The sequence below is a fragment of the Azolla caroliniana genome, unplaced genomic scaffold (assembly GCF_043228905.1).
Source record: "Azolla caroliniana isolate FFs.n. ecotype wild unplaced genomic scaffold, voAzoCaro1.0.p SCAF_6, whole genome shotgun sequence".
Taxonomy (NCBI): Eukaryota; Viridiplantae; Streptophyta; class Polypodiopsida; order Salviniales; family Salviniaceae; genus Azolla; species Azolla caroliniana.
The window spans coordinates 3682415-3701051 of NW_028230441.1; the positions used below are offsets into that span (position 1 = coordinate 3682415).

The 18637-nt window shown below is 40.8% G+C and overlaps 1 protein-coding gene across 2 annotated transcripts; it reads right to left on the reverse strand.

The window, feature by feature from the left end:
- Window positions 1–5456: 5456 nt before the first annotated feature.
- On the reverse strand, window positions 5457–7777 carry LOC147862647 (uncharacterized). 2 transcript variants are annotated; one of them, XM_087320727.1, is made up of 3 exons: window positions 7603–7777; window positions 6290–7135; window positions 5457–6086 (listed from the first exon to the last, which is right to left on the reverse strand). In XM_087320727.1, the coding sequence occupies exons 2-3, from the start codon at window positions 6933–6935 to the stop codon at window positions 5677–5679; spliced, it is 1056 nt and encodes a 351-aa protein (XP_087176853.1). In that variant the 5' UTR covers window positions 6936–7135; window positions 7603–7777; the 3' UTR covers window positions 5457–5676. The 2 variants fall into 2 exon arrangements, with proteins under 2 accessions (XP_087176853.1, XP_087176852.1); XM_087320726.1 differs by having other exon boundaries at window positions 5465–6089.
- Window positions 7778–18637: the final 10860 nt, after the last annotated feature.

Here is an 18637-nt window from a genome sequence, read left to right on the forward strand (position 1 = left end):
TGCTGCCCACGAGCGCAAGAAATCTGGCTGAGGAGCTTAAGAATCTTGGCTCATTTTGGGGTTGAGGTTCATGTATCGAGCGCAGCAATCACTTGGCTGGCCACTGAATCGGCCTCGTGGTTTCAAGAGTGGAATGGAAACAGTCCTTTAATGGTGAAGCAAGGATCTGTGCAACCAGCAACGCAAGGAGGTTTATTCTGCTTATAGGAACGCTATGTGGACATATGGGTATTAGTGGTCGGCCTTACGGTCTGGCAAGTGTGGGTATCTCGGTGCAAGGAGACCCTCACAGGTAAACGAACCCCACCGGTTGAGAATTTAATGATGATCTGGTTTAATCTTATTTCTACGTTGCGAGGTGAGTTTGAAAGGCTTCAAGGGCCATTTGATGCAAGTGAAGAAGTTAGAGCTCGATTCCTTCAGAAATGGAGCAGTTCGTCAATGCTACAGATAATGGATGGTAAAGTGAAGTGGAATTATCAACCACCGCGGTGGTTGTTCCCTCCAAGTGTTCCTAACATCTAGATGGGTGCTGCCATGAGGAGCGAATGGAGGACATCTATGCTGAAATCTGTTTTGTATGAGGCTCACGTGGAGAATATGTGTTCGAGTAATGCTATACACATAGAATGATGTGGTGTTTTGGAGTTGTTTTTTTATGTTGTTTCATCTACACATTGTTTTCCTTTGACATGTAAGATGTCTTGTAAGATATGAGTTGTAAATGATTCCTTTGTACATTCTTAACTAATGGAAGTAGATGTTTTTGGAAAAAATAATAATAATAAATATAAAAATATTCGTTTTTAAAAAATTAAAAAAAGTTTCATAAACTCTCTTGACACTATAATCTATTAATGAATAATTGTTTATTTTGGTGAAATACATTTATTTTAATAAATAAGTAATTTTTTATATTTATTTTACAAAACGAATGGTTTTTTAATATTCTTGGGGCCATTTTGTATTCTCAAATATTGAGAATATTGCACATGGAAAATATCATGAATATCACGCATGTGTCAATCTATGCTTTAAAGATGAACTCGATACATTGTATTGAATTTCGGTGAAAAACCTGGTTTTTTCATCAACTCAAGCTCGATTGTTTTAGTTTTTTAATTTCGGGGAAAAAAACTTTGAACATGAATTTGATACATCGTATGGAATTGTGATGAAAACTTTATTTTTTACATCAACTTGATACAATGTATCAAGTTCATGTTTAGAAATCTTCTTTTTTTTCAAATAAAAGAGGTTTTTTAAACATGAACTCGATTTGTACTAAAATCTCTATTTTTACAAGAGGAAAAGATGCATATTGATACTGCAAAGAAGTATGTTACACAACAAGATACCTTATGGTGAACATATGCTTCATTGATTAACAAAAAACCATTAATAATTGTGTTGATAGTAATTGAACCTTGCAAGTGCCATTTACGTGGTCTATAAAATATTCCCGTGGTTCTTAATCACCACTTCAAGCACTTAATGTTGATCTTCATAGTTTGGTTCATCTACAACAAAGAAACATTTATGCGGAACTAAGGATGACAACACGAGCATAACTAAGATGAGAAGGAAACTTGCAAGAACTCAAGGTGGGGATATTAATAGCTACACATGTAGATGGCCATGACCTAGGGCACCAATTCTGCATTAGTAAAGTTTTGGATGTGGTGATGCATTAAACCTTTGTAATACATCTACCATTGACATTAGTGAGGTAGATATCATTGTGTATGACTTTACATTGGCAAAAGTTGGATGTTTGTTGCCCGCCGGAATAGTAACCGACGGACAGAAGCACACAAGCATTATAATATAGTAAAGCGTTAAGAAACGCATGTAATAGTTCACGTGGGAAGCGTGAATGACTAAAAGCCCTGTGTATATAAAGGGCAGAAATCCTCTGTAAGAGGGAGCGTGTAATTTTGGTGCATAGAGCATTTTTCCTAATAGAATACTATATTCTCTGATCTCTATGCATATCTGTGGTTGTATCTGCTACATTCTTTGTTTCTCTGTTGCGTATTGTAAATCATAAGGGTGTAGGCGTAAGTGCGGATACTAGTGCACGTCCTAAAGAGACGAGGACTAGGGTCTGGCACTTGTTTCTTTTGCATCGTTCCATTGGAGGATAGTACACATAGGTTCATTAAATGTCCTGTAGTGTGTACCATTTGGAAGTACTTATTGGACATTTGGCAAGTTTTAACCCGTTGTTGTTTGAGACCTCAACAATGGGTTTTTTCTCAATATGTTCAAAATGGATCAAATGATGAGATGGAGATATTGTTCCAATTTTTACGTTATTGGGGTCTACAACACAATTGGAATATGCGTAATGCTTTCATGTTTGATAATAGACATGAGGTGAAAGCCTAAATAAAGAAGCTTAAAGGTATTCTCATGTGGAATTTTTGGATGTTAGAGCATGTGGGGATCATTTCCTGAAATGCATATTCAGGTTTTTTCGTAGCATTACAGAACATCCCTCTCCCTACATAGGCATATGATAGGTAAAGGAAACTAAGAAGTGTTGTAACTAAGTGGATTTTACATACAATTAATATAATTGTGTGCTTTTACCAACAACAAAAAAAGAGAGGGACATCAAAGAGATAGAGAATAGAGAGGATGATGCTTTATATTTCATTCATTCCCCCATAAGGGGGTTAAATAATACAATGCAGGGTCAGATACATAGGGGTGCATGCTCCTTTAGCCATCCACACATATCACTCGCTCACACCCTTTCCTATTTGTCCACACACATGTGCGTGTTCCCACACTTACGCATATACTCACACTCACACTTACATTTGTACTCGTGCACATTTGCACATACACAATAACAACATTCTAATCTTTCACCCTCGCTCATAAGACTCAACTCTCCATACATCTCGTACGGTAACAAAAATAACCTTCAAAAGCTCAACATCCGGTCAGATGGAGGATTCTGGAAACATGCCATCTAGTATCTAGAAATGGGCCCAATTCAGTTTCTTTGCCTTGAAAACAAACCGAACTGAACCAAACCGTTTGTGAACTCTCAAGCCATTTAAACCCAAACCATTTTAAGAAAAGTTGAAACCAAAACCGAACCATTTAATAAAAAATCTAAACCCAACCATTTAAGTCAAACTAATGAAAAATCTAAATAAACAAAAATACATTAAATTTAATGAGCATTTAAGTTTAATTAATTAAATAAATAAATAACCATTAATTAAACCATTAAGAGAAAAAAGAAGTTAACCAATCAACCTTTAAACCAAACCATTAAAACCTGTAAACCGATAAACCCGAGTTTTTGAACTAAACCGAACTGAAACCAAACCGTTTATAAAAATCAAAACCAAACCAAACCATTAAATTTTTTGGGGAACCAATAAACTGTTAAACCACGACTTAACGGTTTGGTTCGGTTTGAGCCGAAACAAGGTCCACAACTACTCGTATACATGAAGCCAAATGCTCCCATTATGTCTAAAACTGTGGGGGCCCTGCCACAGACAAAACAAAACGTAAGGGCATACCAAGACTATTAATATCCCAGTTGAAAAAAAGGTGGAGGGGTACGTCTGAGAATATTATGAAAAACATAGAGGGTATTCTTGAGAATATTGTTATTATTATTATTATTGTTGTTATTATTATTATTATTACTACTACTCTTCTGTTTTCTCTCTGTCTCTGCCATAGAGTCGCAAAAACAAAAGAATTTGGCTTCCGTGTCCCCTGCGATTCGTCTTTCAGTCAGTCTCACAGCTGCGAATTCCTCACGCTTCTGAATCCAGGTGAGTACTCAACCAAACAGGGACGACATATTGACGAAGGATTTCTCATCCGGATCTCATCGCTTTCTAATACACCGAATCTCATTCCTGTCTTTTTCTTTCTTTCTTGAAAGTTTTTGTGCGTTAATCCGATGGTGTTTTTTCTTATTTCTTTCCTCCCATCTCTACATTTTGTGTTTCATCCAGAATCACCAAGATGTTTTGTTAAGTATTATATGCGATTGAAGCAGGTTTTCGGCATCTAGATATAGGTAGTGTGTTAAGCAAGACTACTGGGAAGTTTGGGTGCAGGGAAAGAGGCTGTACTATTTTTTATGATTAGCTGAACAAACCACCGAAAGAATACAATTTTTTCGTAACAAAATTACGATAACACCCCTCTGTAGTTCAAGATTTACAGGTACTATGAAGAGTATTCTGATAAGCTCTGGATCCTTATTCTAGCACTAAAAAAAACTGATATTAGGAAAACAAAAGTGTTAGACAATTTTAATCATCCAAAATACCCCTAACTTGTTGAGGGTTTACACAAATACCTATAATTCTACAACATACCAGGATACTATTTGTAGTCCAAGACTTATCCCTAGATTGGGAAGGGGTATTCAAGGGAGTTTTGAAGGAAAACAAGTGTTATTGTTGTTGCCGTAACCATTATTTGGAAGAAAACAAGTGTTTTCTTATTTTAATCATTATATGGGAATTTCGTCATTGATTGATCAATCCGTTTAGGTTATAAATGTATTATTAGGTATTGCATTTTCCAAACTGTATAGATTAATAAGTTCACAAAAGTCTTAGATCTTTCAAAAATAAATAATCATTCTAAAACTCAGTCTCCCCAATATTTTATGCTCATAAACAGTACATTTTTCAAATTACAACACTTATATTTATTAAGTATCTAAAAGGATGATCACTGGAACATGGTACATCAGAGACTTTATAGCCTTGACAGTGGGTTCACGCCCAGTAGATGCTCCATTGTTAAAAGTAAGGTATACCCTGTACATCGTGCATGCACGTGGTAGTCTCAAAAACCATCAAATGGTCTTCTCTAGCATAAGAGAGAGCCCAAGCAAAGAATCTTTCCCAGAAGCAATATCCCAACAATTATATCATTCTTGGCTCACATATTATCCTCAATCTTCATAGGAAATATCATACGCAGCTCTCAGCCATCTCTGATAGCAATTTCTCCATCTGAGAGGATGGAATGTAAGCTTTATGACTCGGTCCCACGTCCATGCAAGAGGCAATATCTGAGAACTAATGTCTCAAATAGCCAAAGTTTTGCTTTCAGTTCCTAGAACTAGATGTAGATATGCCTACACTCAGAAATTTTCAAAGTGTATAACTTCCTCCATATGTCCATAACCATCCTTATCATATATTAGCAGCCTATGAAAAATGAGTTATAGGAATGCCTATAAGATCACACCATCACTACCTCAGACATTTATTTAAATTGCTGAGCAAACCAGTGCTCCAATTTGACCTTTATAGATGGTTGTCATTGAAGATCTGATTAATGAAGAGTTTGCAAAATATTTAGATCGCCAAATTGTTACTACTATGAAGGATAAGAGAACCTAAATTAAATGACCAGAAAAGTTGTTTATTTTATTCTTGAAATAGATAGCTTCCCCAGAGTGCTTACAAAAAATGAAGTGGTATAAGGCACAATTACACATGAAGACAGTATTACTGCTAGAATGTTTTTCCCTCTTCGATCATGGGGCATTTTATGGTTTTAAAATGTTAAGGCAATCAATAATGCACAAAGAATAGTAGTCTATACACCAACAAAAAGAAGGTGTACTCCAAATAAAAGCAATCAATCTTCCTTACTGGATGGCTCCAGTTCTCAGGCATACCTAGTCACATAGATCCATGGAGTTTTATCCTTCCACTCTGCATGCCCAGTATGATAAACAGCTTCCTTAGTTATATGATCAGGACTGATGTTGTCAACATCAGTCAGATTTTCATTACCAGATACAATCTCCACTGTACAATATGCTTGTGGTGGTTCGGACCACCCATAGCATGATTTTGTCTTGATGCAGTAAGTGTTGTAATTTGAGTTCTTCGCAGATACAATGCATAATTGCACATGTGCTGTGAAGGAAGGATGTGTTTGCAAGGGACTGTTGATGCTGGAAAGTTGTTCCAGCTCTTGTGATTTAACTTCCTCGTAGACAGAAAAGCTGTCAAACTGCTGTGGATTTATCAACTGACCGTTGTCCTTTTGCAATGCACTGACCTGAGCCTGAACTTCTGCCAAAAGACAGAGAAGTACAGGGGGACACCACATGAAAATGAGCTTTTGATGCAGAAAATATCAAATATTTAAAAAGAGAGAAAATCTGAAAGGCATCTGGAATATCTTACAAGTGCAGAAAGATGCAGAAACTTCTTATAAGGGTAAAATGATATACAAACTTCTTATTAAAGGCTAAGATGATATGGAAACTTACGAGCACGTCTATACCATGTTGACTTTATTGCTCGAGCTCTGGCCTCCTGAAATGCAGATGCTGACAAGCAAAAGGCCCTTTTCACATTCTCAGAAAGACTTTGCTTTTCATGGACACTGAATTCCACTGATTTGCCTTGAGCATACACACAACGCAGCATGGCTTCACAGAGGAGTGGGTTAGAATCATGAGCAACCATTTCTTCCTTTGACTGTTCATCCTCTGGCGGTGCTCCGCGACTCAAAAAGGGCCTCAGAAGCTCAATGATCTTGGTGTCAAAGTCATCTTCTGCAGAGAAACAGATCTCTTTCATGACGTCATGTGTAGAAGAAGCATCATAAACAAGGATTTTGCAGCTGCATGAATTGGCTTGGCCTTGCATATTAGTAGGGAAGCAGATCTCACCATCAGCTGCATCTTGAGAATGAGAATCTAGAATGGAGATCAAGGGGACCTGATGATGATCATTTGGCTTTCGTGTTCCTTGTAGATATGGCTTGTTATTGTCAGATGTAAGGTGCTTGAGGTCCGAAGGAATTTTCATTTCTGATAGGCATCCATGATAAATTACTTCATGAGAAGCCGAGCCATTGTTATGGTGAGTTACCTCATCTGAAGCCAAACCATTAATGTGTTCATGGATCATTTTGTTTTGATGTTTTTGCTTTTGTTTAGCAACAAAGGATCATTTGATTTCTTTAATTGTCTCTTCTCAGAAGTCCATATCCCAGACGATTTATAAGAACACGAATACATCAGTTTGAGGTTAAGTTTTCAAAGTATCAATCAAATTCCCGTTTTTCACTTCGCTGGTTTTTCTTCCTCTTATTCTTCTTCCATTTACTTCTAAACAAAAAAGTTTACTTGGACCAATCAGAAAAAAGAAGTGCTGCAAATTGAAACTTGATCAGTTAGAAAGTGCAGATTCAATCTTGCAAATTAATCAGAAGAAGAAGAAGATCAACCATATCTTCATTCATTGTTAAAGTTGATAAAAACGGGAAGAATAGAATTTAAATAAGAAGACAAAAAAGTTGATGGAAATGGTGAAGCACAACGATTATCAATTAGGAAGTAGCTTCATTCATTCAGTCATGGTTCAGAAAACTGTGGAAAAAGCTAAAAGACTACGGTGTGGTCGATCAGAGACTACCATTTCAACCTCCGAATCACACACCATTTCATTTTTCAGTCAGTAAATCCATCAGCCATTCATTTCATTTGTTAATTTTCAACAACATAGAGCGACGAAGGGGTTCAGAAGATAGAAGACTTGATACAGATGATAATTTAGGTCAAGAAATGCACTGCACCTGGGACATTGAAGCAGAGAGCTCCTTCTGAGGGAGCAAACGTCGGAGGGGACCCGATTCCAACCAGCAGACAGAAAGGAAAACCCTAACAATCTTCGCCAACGACGACTGTGATGCAGCAGCTTGTGAGGTAAACAGAATCGTGGCAGGACGGGAACGTTTAAACCTCTCGAGATGCTACTACAAGGAGGAGGAGGAGGAGGAGGAGGAGGAAAAGGCGACCAAGAAAACGCAAAAAGCAAAACGCAAAAAGCAAAACGCAAAAACAATAAACAAAATGCAAAATGCGAAATGCGAGAGGCAGTACGCAAAAACCGAAAAAACAAAAAGCAAAAGCCGGTCGTGGGAGTGAAGAATAAACGGCCATGTGATCCACCAGAGATCTTTTGGTACGTTTAAACCTCGAGAAGGAAAAAGCGAAAGCAAAAGGCAAAAAATGAAAAGCGACAGGCAGTAAGCAAAAACCGGAAAGACAAAAAGCAAAAGTCGGTCGTGGGGAGTGAAGAATAAACGGCCATGTGATCCACCGAAGATCTTTTGGTACGTTTAAACCTCGAGAAGAAAAAAGCAAAAGCAACAGGCAAAAAATGAAAAGCGAGAGGCAGTACGCAAAAACCGAAAAGACAAAAAAGCAAAAGCCGGTCACGGGAGTGAAGGATAAACGGTCGTGTGATTCACCGGAGATCTTTATAATCTATTGGTACGTTTAAACCTTGAGAAGAAAAAAGCAAAAGCAAAAAGCAAAAAGCAAAAAATGAAAAGTGAGAGGCAGTAAGCCAAAAAGCAAAAGCTGGTCATGGGAGTGAGGAAAAACAATGGTCATGTGGTGCACTCGAAGAACTTTATGATCTATTGGTGCGACCTCTTCCATGGACATTATGTCACATCTGTCTGTCCCCAACAATTGCATTCGAAAACCACTTGCACTGCTTGCAAACTTAATGATCAATTGTTGTGCACATACAAGCTTTGCTCACAAACCCGTGGCACCTCCCTTTAAAACAATGTGCTCTTCAAACCACGAGTTCACTCGCCACAAATTTTTCATGAAAGTAATGTCTCTACTCAAGGTGTTTGATCAACTCCTATTCGAGATCCCCGATGCCAAACAAACAAATCAGTCACCACCGTGTCGGCTTTCACCATCTCGTGTTTCGAAACATGGTCAAAACTTCATGTCAATCAATTAGTGTATCATTGTTTTTGGGCTTTCCCATCATGTTGAAAAGGAAACGCGTTGAACCGTGCATCACCAAATATAGATGAGTCATCGGTTTGTCAAAAACTCAACTTAGAGCCTCTGCTTTCAACATATGTTCACATTAAGCAAAAAGAAGCAAGTTTTATTCTTCTTTTTTACCTCCTCTGTGTACCCTCCAAGTTTTCTTTTGATTGATTGTGATGCATGTAGAAGAACATGAAATTTGTTATGTCAAAAGGTTTGGGACAACATTGTAGTTACATTAAACATAACACCACTATATTGATTCTATATTCCCAATTCTCCAATATATGGTCATCTCCCCTCCATGCCCTTTATCATTCCTATATTTCAACAATGAGTTTAGAAATTGACCACCGTGTTTTTTCACATTATCACCCCCTCCATTCCATTACAATTGGTTGTTTCCTCTTTCCAAGTAGTTGTTGACTTGCCTCATCTCAACACTTGATTAGGACCTTGCATGTTTGTTATTCGTTTGAGTCTAATTAATAGTTCAACTTCTGCGATAAGACAAAAGTGGAAACATATTGTGTGCACCTGAAATTTCCCAAACAAGAAAATTTGAAACTGATGGTTTTGAGCTTCTTGGTACTATTTCAAATGACTAACAAATGAAAATCATTGAAAGAAAAGTAAAATCAAATTTCTAAGCAACCACTTCAATTTGTTTCATAGTTAGAAACAATGCAAAATATCATGTTGGCAACTTTGGAACCTTCATGTTCTTGATAGTCAAGAGTCAAGACTCTTCAAACTCTCAAGAATATCAAGATCCATGTGGTTACATTCCTTGAAGCAATAAATTCTATGTTTCTCATACACATACTTTCACATTAATCATGTTGAGTTTGTTGGATATTGTGACGTACAATATCCATCTCGATGCACTATAACTAACTCCCGAACATTGTGAATTTTATTTATCCAACTATACGATGATTATTGGCCATGGTTGAAAAGCAAACCTCAAATTAGTGAAACCACATTGATACATATTTTGCACTAGCGTACAGTAAGTTTATAATAGACAAATAATCCTCCCAAATTGCTTATTTGTGATTAACATTTGCATCACGAGATGCCTTATAATGCACAATTAATACATTCGAATTGCCCATATGATCAACTTTACTATACAGAATAAGGACTCCTTAACCAAACATTATGGGTTAAGTTTTGATCATGAACAAATATAAATAAACAATATAAAATGTAATTGATTTCTAGAAAATGATTCAACTACCAAAGCATTGGGGTAGCATGGTATTGTTAAGGTAACTATCAAGTGACGAACCAAATTATCAAAGTTGAAGCCGAAAATAAAATTGTGAGAAAATCAATTCTTATTATATATGTATAAGAGTGATTACAAATGTGTTAACGGTCAATTGTCATTGAACCATAATGGTTTGACAACATTGTAACCTTCCTAAATATAGTAGTACCCTTGTTTTATGCATGTATGATGTTGGCCACTTACCCTTAAATTTTAATACATGCATCCCACTTGGCGCACACACATGTTTGTTATTTTACTATCGTGTGAGATTCTACAATAATTAGCATATGAAATCGTACAATGCCACAAGTTTATACAACCACGTGTGACCAAACATCACATTAACACAATCCATAAGCGGACCTTGGAGATTTATTATAATGGCACGAACATAACAACTTACATGTAATGATGTAAAACACATAACAATTTGAAATTTAAATTCAAATGAATAACTTTGGAATTCTACAATATTTTTTGGGGATTGAAATTGTGCACACTAGAACAAGTTTTATGATGATTCAAAGACCATGCGCCATAAATGGGATCACAAAATATGGAATACTTGATGTGAGTTTTTTTATTATGAATTGGGAACAGGATTGATGATATTGTTTCCGACTATCTTGAGTATGTGATCAAGAATCTTGTCTAAAGAGATATAATTTTTAGAATAAAAATAGTCATGATATTTTCTAAGTAAGGATTAAGAAATTCCCTAACGTTTTCAACACCATTGGTGCCAATATGAAACTTGTTTCAAATTATGGACATGAGTTAAAGTATGTGTTAATAATTAGGTAATTAATTGGGGTTAATTAGTGATAACTATGTGAGTAGTTAAGCAACGGAAGGTTATGTGATATGTGTGTGTGTGTGTGTGTGTGTGAGGAAGAGAGAGAGAAAGATACAGTTATGAACATTAATATAAATGGGGGATGATTAACAATAGTGTATTAAAAAGCATCATCAAATGCAAAAATACCCACAATGAGGTATATATATGTACATCTCATGTGCAAATGTTCACATGTGTGAGTAGAATATAGGTACAAAGGTGTAAGTCCTATATTAAATGAACATGGGAGTGGAGGATGTGCAATGTATCCCACTCAAGTACAAAATCCTATTTAAGGTTTTAAGGGTCAACACACTAACTAGATTCTATGTAGGTAACTACTAGTTACGTGTGTTGACTAACTAACTAAATCTAGTTCAGCTTGATATTGTGAAATTCACATAAGAGATCAAAACTATCCTAGTTAGTTTCTTACTTCTTACTCAATTCATAGTTCATACAAAGGTACCCATTTGGATTGGCTTAGCTAAAAAGGGTGTGCTAAAAGGGTGGCACCTGTTGGACACCTAGTTGAGTTGTAACAATGTTGAGGACATTCCAGTGGAACTGGCGGCCCTGATAAGAGGATTGTTGGATGGGGCTAGTGACGGAAAACGAGCTAGCAATTGGCGGATTGAGATCAATCCCTCCCGTGGACTGATGGCCACCTAGACTTGGTTGAGGTGGGGGACAAGAGGGCTATAGGAGGATAGAGATCCATCGTTCTTGTGGAATGAGCTAAGGTGGGGGACATGAGGGCTATCGGGTCAGAGGGGGATCGGGGAAAGATCAATTAGCGGATAGAGATCAATCCCTCCTGCGGATTGAGGGCCACCTAGACTTGGCTGAGGTGGGGGACAAGAGGGCTATTGTGTAGGACGGGGATCGGGGAAACTCGTGGGAAAAGAAGCTAGTGGGCAACCTAGGTGAAGGGGAAGAGGTGGAAGCTTGGATGTGGGGGACTGGTACCCCGCATCTCCATCAATATGTGAAATTCACATAAAAGATCAAAACCAACTTAGTTAGCTTCTTACTTCTTGCTCAGTTTATAGTTTATACAAAGGTACCCATTTGGGTTGGCTTAGCTAAAAAGGGTGTGCTAAAAGGGTGGTTGGCTTAGGTACATGTATCCTAAAAAGGTGTGCTAAAAGGGTGCCACAAAGGAACACATGCACACCACAATATCTCAACAGTATGGTACTATGTATCATGGAAGATTGTCAAAATTTTATTTGTGTTATCTTGAGAAAACTCAATTTATTGTCCATTAGCATCATGGGCCTTTGCATTTTCACATGATGGAAATCTTGGCAATGTTAATATAGTTGTAACTTGTAAAACCAATCACATTGCTCTAGATTAGTTAAGTAAATTTGATTGCCAATTGTGCAAGCGTGAAGGTGACAAAGGAACAAACAATAGGGATGTCAATTCATTCTCTTGACTCTCATAGATAATACCAAAGTAAACTCCTTTCTCTAAATAGGCAAACCAACAACATGTTAAGTATGTCCAGGTTGGAAACTAATGGAAAATATAGAGTACACATGTAAGCAAGTGAGTTCATTCAATGTCCAAGATAAGGAAACGGGGATACACAATTGACAACATGTGACTCGATGATATTAAACAATAGATGTGAAATGAAAAATGAGTTAATACTAAGTCAAAAGGGTCACTTTAGAGCCTCGTGTCAATCATATGAAGGCAAGAAAGAAAGACTACAAAAAGGCAACCAACAACAAGAGCAACAATGTGATAAGAGAAATGTTGAAGACGTTTTGGATTAACAAGAACTTCAAACACACCAACAAGGATATTAGGAATGAGTCACAAATGATGTTAAGATTTCAACCCCAATTTTATACTATGAAAATACTCATCATGTTGTGGTAAATATTGTCTTGATCAAGAAGAGAGGTTGTAAGAACATTGGAGGCATCCCTTTGGCATTGTGATAGGATACTTTTTGTGTGATCAAAAGGCGAAATGGGAGGGGGAAGATGAATGCAATCTTGTTTCCATCATTGTGAGCGTGACAACCAAACAACATGCATCAACCAATCCCCACCTTCGGTCAACAGTCTATCATTCTCAGTTCCACCTATGGGCAAAAAATATTGATGATCCTAAGCGGCCTAGCTATATAATTATGTCTAAAACTAGACACACTACACAAGGAGGATGGATTGATTCAAGAACGTATACACTACACCACACTTACGAAGGTGGGATATGGTGGCAAAAAATAAGACGTTACAAAGTTGAACCATAACAATCAAAGAGTACATCATGGATCCTCCCAGTTAGAAATGCAACTTGCACCGAAGCACAACCTTAGAGGAGTTTTGTGATCATTAAGGAGTACGCACGTGAAAAAGGCAATGCCTTGTACTCTAAATACTTACTATAAAAATGAGTAACAGACATAACATGCTCATATGTAACATACCCATGTGAAAAAGGCAATGACTTGTACTCTAAATAAAATACTTACTATAAAAATGAGAAAGTTAATTGGGACCCCTCAAAATTTTTATCAGACACAAGAAAAAAAGGTAAAAAAAACTATTGTTTCAGTATACAAAAAAAATTGGCTGAAATATCATTCAACATCAGGGTTTTCACAAAGTTGCACTTGGTAGTAAATGGAGGGAGGAGGGCTTAGATGACACTTGCATGTAGGCTTATTGGAGAAAGTTGTGGGTAGCTGACTTGCCTAAAAAATGCAAATCCCTTCTCTGGCTTAGCAGCCATAAAGTCCTAACAAAGTTGCACTTGGTAGTAAATGGAGGGAGGAGGGCTTAGATGACACTTGCATGTAGGCTTATTGAAGAAAGTTGTGGGTAGCTGACTTGCCTAAAAAATGCAAATCCCTTTTTTGGCTTGGCAACCATAAAGTCCTCATGGTTGGAAATTGTCATGGACATGAAAGTCATGTCATGATTCGAACTCTTGACCTATTGTATTTAATTGATATGTTTTGACCAATACATCTGATACATAATCATGTCACCTTTTTAGATTATTGTAGATTATCTATTCTACATGTAGGATTTTAGAAGCTTCCAAAAAGCTCCAAAAGCTAGAACATTCTAGAAGCTTGTGCATGAAAATGAGTCTTTGCATGGGCTACATTTAGAGCCCATAAACATCTATAAATATAGGGGTTCACCTTGGCCTTAGTCAAGGTGAACAACACCAATTACAAAATCATAATTCAGTTGTTGTTCTCTTGACTACTTTCTCTGTCTCTTTCTTATTATCTTGTCTATGATCTCTCTCTCACTCTCTTAGTATTGAGCCTCGTCTACTTGTCCATGACAATTTTTTCACCTTCCATCTCCAAAGCCTCATCATGTTAGATTCTACCGAGAACATAAATCAACTATTGGCAGCCGTGCATCAACTTCAACTTGAAAATGAGAATCTTTGGGAATCTCTCCAGAAACTCTTGCTAGGACTCCAATGGAATTGGAGAATGAAGAACCCAAGTGCCCTCCTACATCAAGGAATCTCCAATCTGTAGAGCTTGGCCCCTCGTCAATTCTCACTCCAATTCCTCTTCACCCCACTTCAACTATAGAACCCAATGTTAGTTTACCCGACAAGTTCGATGGCACAAGGGCGCGATTCCGGGGTTTCATAAATCAGATCAAGCTTATTATTCGGCTACAACCCCAAAGATATGCGCATGTGATGTTCAATGGGACGACCAAGCCCTTTGTGACCATTTTCGTCGGGGCCTTCGAAGTGATGTTAAGAATCTACTACTAAACTTCCCATAGCTGACTTCATTATCGCAAGCAGTTAGTTATGACAACTGCCTTTTTGAACTTCGACAAGAGGAAGGGGCGACTTCCAAGTTGTCGCCCTTTCTCCACGTTGTTACCCGTTCCTTTGGGTGAACACCTTCGATAGATCTGCGTCTATCGGTCTTCAAGGGCGTGGTACTTGAAGGCTCGTACAGAGGCGTCGAGAGAGATACAGGGCTCAGAGAGAAAACACTAGCGAGGTTTTGATAGACGTGGCGGCGTGAAACTCATAGGTATAGATCGAAACACAGACTCATGCAGCAAAATAGGCACAATTAAAATATATTACTATGGCAGAAAAGGATTACAGAACACGGCCTATGGCCGGTGACCTTACGAGTTTATCTAATTCGAATGACTAAGCTAGTGCTTCCGCCTATAATTTTCTTCTCTCCCTTTTTGAGGTACTGCTCCTTGTTTAAATAACTTTTCCCCTAACACACCGCCGAGCCATCGGTGGCCTGTGATACTCGGACTCGGCGTTTGCGAATATCCTAATTTTACATTTCTGTCCTCTGGACAACACCTAGCACGCCCGTGGGATAGGACCTTGTCCGTCGGACCCACGACTTACAAAATACAAACAATATTACAAAAATTGCCTTTTAGGCGTGATCCTCGTTTCATTCCTCCTTTAAGATGTCGAGGCTGCTTTCGGGGTCCGAGGTGGTGGCAGGGTGGTCTGGTTGGACTGTCGGTGCGGGGGGTTGAGTTTGGTTCGGGGGTGGCATATCTTCTCGGGCGTCCGCCTCGGGTGCGGCCGATTCTTCTGGTGGGGGTGTGGGTTCGTGGGTGCTGACCTCTCCTTCGACAGGCTCTGGTACCGTGTGGGCGTCCAAGGGATGTCTGTTGGTCGGGGCAAGTTCCTCTTGTGCCGTGTCCGTGATCTCCTCGCTGGGAGGTTCTTCTTTCTGCTCTGTGGCCGTTGGAGGGCTGGTGGGGATGGCTGCGAGTCGTTCTCGTTCGAAGGCTTCTGCTTCCAAGCGAAACAACATCTGACCGTCATTGAAGTCCATTATTTGCTCGATTGCCGCGGTGTGAGATTTTGCCAAGGACTGGTAATCCTCGGTTAAATCTGCACGTAGGTTTTGAATGCTGGCTTCGTCCATTTTGTAGAAGCCGCGGCCCTCCTTCCGTCGGTTCTCGGCGTCGGCGCGTAAAATATGCAATTCGGCAGCTTGGGCTGCCCATTCGTCTCCTGCGCGACTTACTGTTTCCTCGACCTTTTTGGTAAGGTGTTGGCGCTGTTTCTCGAGCAGTATGCGGATGCGTGTCTCATCCATGCCGGGATGTGCTCGGATGGCTGCTAATTCCTGTTTTAAGCCGTCGACCTCAGCCTGAATCTTCTGTGTCCTTAGCTCATAGATGGTCTGACTGTTCTTTGCATCCGCGGTTACGAGCTGGAGAGCCTGCTTGTAACGCTTGGTGAGTTCTTCGGTGGCCTGCTCCCGTTCTTTCTGACACGTGGCGCGGATTTGTTCCCGTTCGACGATTCTCTCTTCTTGTAGGGCGAAGTAGGAATCCGATAAGGCGTCTTTTTGCTCCGAAAGTAGCTTGCATTTGATGAAAAACTCGTCAGCCATCTCTTTAAGGGTCGTCCGCTGACTCTGCAGCTCGGCATTCTCCGCGTTCATCCTCTCCTCCCGTTCGCGATTTCTTTCCTCTTGCCGTTGGTTCCAGTTGCGTGCATTGTCGAGCGCGGCCTGTAGGTCTAGAACCTCCGTCTCTTTCTTCACCACTGTGGCTGCGTATTCCTCCAGCTTACTTTTGAGTTCGGCTTCCTTGGCCGTGGCTTGCGCTTGTACCCGACCCAGTGCTTCGTTCTGCTCGTGTATCCTTTGGTCGGCCTGGGCTCTTATCTCGGCCATCTGCTTGGAAGCTTCTTCTTTTAGGCGAGCCATCGCCTCTTGATGCCGTTGCTCGTGTCTCTCGGTTCGCCGTTGTACTTCTTTAAGCTCCACACGGTAATCCCGAAGCGGGGGTTCTGTCTGGGTTGCCACCTCCTTGGTTGCACGCGGTGCGGGTAGTTCGGTTTGCTCCACGACCGTGGCCGCCTCGTTTATTGTGCAGGCATCGACCATTTGTAATGAGTCTGTTTGTGTACTGGCCTGCACCTTCAGGATGGAGTCGGTGATGGTGCTTTCATCCATCATCGTTATGCGTGGAGGCGCTGGGAGGGCCTCGGTGGTCGTTACTGGAAGGCTCGGGACTTGTTGTTCCAGCCGGTTTTGCTCCCAGGCTGCCAGCTTCTGGTTCGCAGCGTGCCATAGTTCTGTAGCCATCTTAGCTTGTTTTTGGGCTACTTTTATCTTTCGGGCCATGTCTTTGGTTGCCCGCGTAGTGCGATCCAGGTCCCGATATGCCTCGATAAGGGCCGTGTTCAACTCGGGGACCTCCATGAGGAGAGCGGCCTATTTTGCGTGCTTCTTCCTCCCGATTTTTTGTAAAGCCCTGTCCTCCTGGGGCTCAATTTCACCTATTAGCGCGCGTTGAATCATTTTTGTTTCGGCGTGCTCTTCCGCCATCCGAGCGGCTGCCGCGACTTGGGCTCTGGCGAGGAAGTCGACCAGCTCGAATGACGTACCGAGGCGGAGGAGCGCACTAAATTCGTAAGCCTCCGCGGGGAGGTCCTTATACCCGAGGACTTCATCCTTCGAGATCTGTGTTGTCTGCCCATGCTCGATTGTTCCCTGGTTCAACGATGCCTCCGCAGGGGTGATGGCCAGGTTGCTTTGTCTGACCACTAAGGCTTGCTCCTGATGTGGCTCCTTCTGTTCTTCCGAGGACTCGCGGTTGAGTCATCTTCTTTTTCTTGGTTGTGTTTGGGGTTCCGGGGCCGGTAGTGTCGTTTCCTCCGCCTGCTTCCTTTTCTGGGGTCTTGGTGGTGCAGCCTGCTGTGTGTTGGAGCGTGGGCTAGGTCCTGGGGACGTTACCGATGGGCGCAACGTTGGCTGTCGAATGGTGACGTCATCGGCCGTGTTGTCTGCCGCGGCTACCTCCCCCTCCCATTCTTGGCAGGTCTCGGAAACTACCCTTTTTTGTTGGGGTTGGGCGGATGGTGGTGCAGATGCGGTTTTCTGGTCGGCGGCAGGGGGTGAAGGCGATATGGGCTCCTCCCATGCTTCGTGGCTGATGGCCACGAATTTCTCTCTCTGCCTCCGTGGTGGTGGTGGGGACTTGAGTGCGCGAGGGGAAGGAAGCGAAGAGGGTGGGTATAGCACCATCAAAAAGTGGGTAAGAACAGACAACATCTTCTTACCGGACTGAAATGAAGCTAAGGCGGCGCAGAGTCCTTCGCTTGTGATGATTCCCCAATCGATTTTGTTTCCTTCATAAGCGCTGATGATGATGGCTGCCTTGTTCTGCGGCATGCTCGTTGGGTTCGTATGCACGAACGCATACTCCATCAAGATACGAGCAATCTCCCCGAAAGCTTTGTTGGGCTCGCCATACGTGCGATATGCCTTCCCTGTGGTTGAGTACTCACCGAAGTACGCCTTCATCTTTGATGCCGGGGGTATGTCGACCTCATGGTTCCCTCCCCGTTGCAGGTCCAAAACAGCCTGAAGCACGTTGTTGGTGATGGCTTCGGGACTTATACGTTTCGCCACAGTTTGGGCATCTGGGTGTGCGGGGGCATCGATGATCTTCAGGTAACCGCCCATTCCTCATTCCTGGAGCTAGGCGCGGGTTTCTGCTGAGGCGATAAGAGGCATAGTGGAGATGGAGGCTGGGTTCGACTGTGTGGAAGCGTGAAGCAAAGTGATGAGGCGAGGGCGAGCTACAACAGGAGCAGCAGGAAGTGGAAGTCTAGCAGAGAGGTTATGAGAGCGAAAGAGGGCTTGAGAGCAAGAGCGCTTCGCGTGATGAGGGCGAGA

Coding starts and splice junctions, on each gene's coding strand:
- LOC147862647 (XM_087320726.1), bottom strand. CDS start 6,935: ATGATCCATGAACACATTAATGGTTTGGCTTCAGATGAGGTAACTCAC. Junction 6,090..6,289: donor AACATGGTATAGACGTGCTC/GTAAGTTTCCAT, acceptor GTCTTTTGGCAG/AAGTTCAGGCTCAGGTCAGT.